The sequence below is a fragment of the Myotis brandtii genome, unplaced genomic scaffold, assembly GCF_000412655.1.
Source record: "Myotis brandtii unplaced genomic scaffold, ASM41265v1 scaffold357, whole genome shotgun sequence".
NCBI lineage: Eukaryota > Metazoa > Chordata > Mammalia > Chiroptera > Vespertilionidae > Myotis > Myotis brandtii.
In genome coordinates, this window is record NW_005363729.1 from 729,161 (window position 1) to 732,576 (window position 3,416).

Below are 3,416 nucleotides of genomic sequence, written 5' to 3' on the forward strand. Positions count from 1 at the left end.
CCAGTCGGGAACAGAGCAGGATTGATTAGTAATGTCTGCCTTGGGCACGTGCCAGGCGGCTCTGGCCCTCTGATTCAGGCCGCTGGGCACAGGGCCTGTCCCTGATCACAGGACGGTGGCAAGGTCTTCCTGCCTCGATGTCCCAGGTTTTCACACAGGAAGTCTTCTGAGAGTCCCAGTGTGAAGTCCTCGCCCATACAGACAGGCCATCTGCCTCAGTTTCCCCAGGAGCTCCTTGATGATCATGTCTCAGTAAGAACCTGACAGCACCTTCCTGCCTGAGTGGCCTTTGTCCTTGCTGTGTCCTTGTCTCTCTTCTCTGGACCCTGGGGGAAGGGCCTGGCCTAGGCTCTTCTCTGGGCATCTGCCGTGAGGCCCTGCTTCCCTGCCCGGATGGGTGCCTGGCTGCCCCACCCACATGCCCAGGTCCCAGCCCCTCCACTCGCTCCCCCACCGACTTCATTGCCCATTGGGCACCCAGGGGCCAGACAGCCTCAACAAAGCTGCCCTGCACGGGTGTGACTTCCAATCACCACGAATCCTGCCCTGGCTCTCCGGGAAGCAGGGGGACATACTTAGGGACAGAGAGGACAAGGGCCACAGAAGAGCCCCCGGGGCACGGTGGTGGTTGGGGTGCAGCCTGGCCTCTCGGGGCTCACACGGCTTCAGGCTGAGCTGGGACGGGCCCGGCTAGTAAAGCCGTCGCCAGGGAGGACGTTTGGGTCCAGCGGCCTGTGGACAGCTGGTTGGCCCCGTTGCCAGCCCACAGGCGGGGTACAGGGGCCTCGGCGAAGCACCACAGAGCCTGGCCTGCTCACCCGGGGCCTGGCTCCGGCACAGGCCTGGGAGGCCAGACAGCCTGGCCTGCCTCGCCGGTCCCTGCAGGCCCTGGGCAGGCCGCGCGGTGTCCCTCCACAGCCTGCCTTGGGGGGTGCTGAGGACCAGGACGTCGGACTTGGGTTCTAGTCTGACTCCTTCCTCGGAGCTGAGCTCAGAAACAGAAACTCCTGTTTTGCCCATTTGTGTGTTTGCTGTTCTCCGAGGAGAAACAGCCCTGACCACGTGGAGAGCGCCGGGGGTCACGTGCCGAGGCCATCCTGGGCCGCCTCCCACGCTCACCTGCCTCATCCTGCCACAGGAGGTCGCGGTCCAGGAGGGAAAGCAACTTGTCCAGGGGCTCAGAGCAGAGGGAGGAATGGGGCCCTCACTGCGCTCTGGCCACCACCCGGACTGTCAGAAGGTGGGCAGAGTGCGAGGGGCTTGGCCAGGAGGCCTGGCCCTGGCAGGTTGCTGTCGGGTAATGAAGCGGCCCCCGGCGTCCTCGCTTAGTGTTCACAAGGCCGGGCACGGCGCCTGCTTCAAGAGTGAGGAGGCAGAGGCCAAGGGCCCAGACGGGTCAGACCCGGGCAGCGCCTGGGCTCCCGCTGCGGCCTCGGCCTCCCCGTCTGTGGAGCAGGAACGGCTCGTGTGTGGGCTGAGTGTGACCACAGGACCAGGCGCAGGGGCAGCTGTCGGCACACGGGGGGACAGGCAGGCGGGCGATGCGGGAGCCAGGGGCTGGGTGCACAGGGCACAGGCAGTGGTTGGTGTGGGAGTCGCCCAACAGGCACCCCTCGGTGGGGAGAATGCCCAGCTGGAGAGCTCCAGAGCCAGCAGAGGGGGTGGTGGTGTCACTGTGGGTGGAGGAAGGTTCCAGAACTGGGTGTGATTTCCAATCACCATGAATCCTCCGGGGGACCCTGGGTGAGCCATTTCTCCCCGATTCCCTCTCTGGTGAGACTGGAACAGCACAGTGCTGCTTGGGTGTTCGGGGACAAAGTGATGGTGGCCAGCAGGGCTCGGTGGGTGAGGGGGGAGCTCGGGCAGGCGGGCACAATGGGGCGAGGGGTCTTCTCCTTGGGCCAGGAGACCAGGGCCAGAGGCTGGGCCCGCTGCAGGCCGCCCTGGCAAGCCTGCCCCCAGGGAGGGCCTCCCCCCAACCTGTCCTCCCTGGCCATAAAGATGAGCGAGGGCGGCAGCTCTGCGGCTGGCGGGTCGGTTCTGGCATTTCCCACGATCGCCCTGTGACTCGGCGCGGGAAGCGTGATTTATACGATGCAGTGCAGACCGCTCCGAGTGTGATGAGTGGCTCGCAGGCCGCTGAGCTGGCGTCTGCTCAGGAGTAAGTGGGGACTCGAAGGCCCATCCATCACCCCTCCCTCCCTGGAGGCTGGACAGCGAGCATTTTGCTGATCTGGCTGAACAGTCTGATCTGTTACTTCCCGCAGAATCTGAGAGCTGAGCTTGGCCTTATAGTGGGAGGAAGGGGAGGTGGGCAGGGAAGTGAGGCGTGTCCTAGCTCCCCATGGGGCACAGGGCCGCATGGGAAGGAGCTCAGCCGGGGCCTCTGGTGGGAGCCAGGCCACCCTGTGTGTGAGCTTTATTGTCTCAATCGGCACAGCATTGCCCCATTTCACAGATGAGAAAACTGAGGGGCAGGGAGGTGAGATGGTCCGCCCACGTCACACCTGCACTAAGGCCAGGGGGCTCAGGCAGGTCTGATTCCTATGGGAGGAGGAGGAACCCGGGGCTGCCATTCCATTTCCCCAGGGAGCCGCCCAGACCCTCGCCGGGATCCTGGCCGTCTGGTCTTCATGGTGGAGCTGCGGTGAGGGTTTCCCTCTAGGTGGGCGAAATGTCCCTTCACCTGGAATGGAGCCGTTTCCCAGGCGAGTCTCTAAGTGACGAAATGGCTTGTCCTGCCTCCGTGGGCAGGGAAGCCGCCCACTGCAACACCACTCTGCAGGGACGCGTCCGAGTGGCACTCGCACCCGGCACAGAGCACGACTGTGCTGGGGACGGGGCGAGTGCCCACCGTCAGGCGTGGCTCCTGCCCCGGGAGGGCTGGTGGCTCCCGGAGACACGGGCAGGGCTTTCGGGGCTCTGTGCTCTGGGCCGCCAGCTGGGCTACCCTTACAGGCTGGGAGGGGCCTTGGTCCGGACGCCCAGGCCTGGCGGGTCCCCGGGGCGCCCAGGAGCCTCTGGCCATGCGGGGGGAGGGCGCTGTGGTCTCAGGCCGGGGCACAGTCCAGTCCCTCATCCTGGGCACACTGAGCTGTTGCGGGGGGTCTTCACAGAGTGGGGGTGCACAGCGCTGGCACGTGCCCAGGGGTAGCACGGAGGGGGAGCGAGGAGGCGGCCCGCCCCTCAGCCTTGGCCGCCACTGATGTTGACCACAGTGGGGCCGACAGGGCTCAGACCCTGGCTGGCCGGGCACCGAGGGGCGGGCGCTTCCAGCTGCGAGACGATCTCGGGCAGCGGCTGCAGGTCCCACTCCCCCTGCGAGGAAGGGCCACGTGGTAAACTGAGGCTGGGGGGTGAAATGGGCGCTGCCTCCCCAGCCATTTTCCCAACCACCTCTTGGCTTCTTGTCCTCA

General features: G+C 65.7%; 1 protein-coding gene across 1 annotated transcript in view; it reads right to left on the minus strand.

Annotated features, from left to right (window-relative positions):
• Positions 1–3,101: 3,101 nt before the first annotated feature.
• The window catches only part of DBH (dopamine beta-hydroxylase (dopamine beta-monooxygenase)), a gene marked incomplete at its 5' end in the record, with an annotated part of 10,784 nt that continues 10,469 nt past the window's right edge, over positions 3,102–3,416 (minus strand). The window contains one exon of the mRNA XM_005871799.2: positions 3,102–3,318. Coding sequence (XP_005871861.1) covers positions 3,187–3,318 — 132 coding nt within the window. The remainder of the gene's footprint in view (positions 3,319–3,416) is intronic.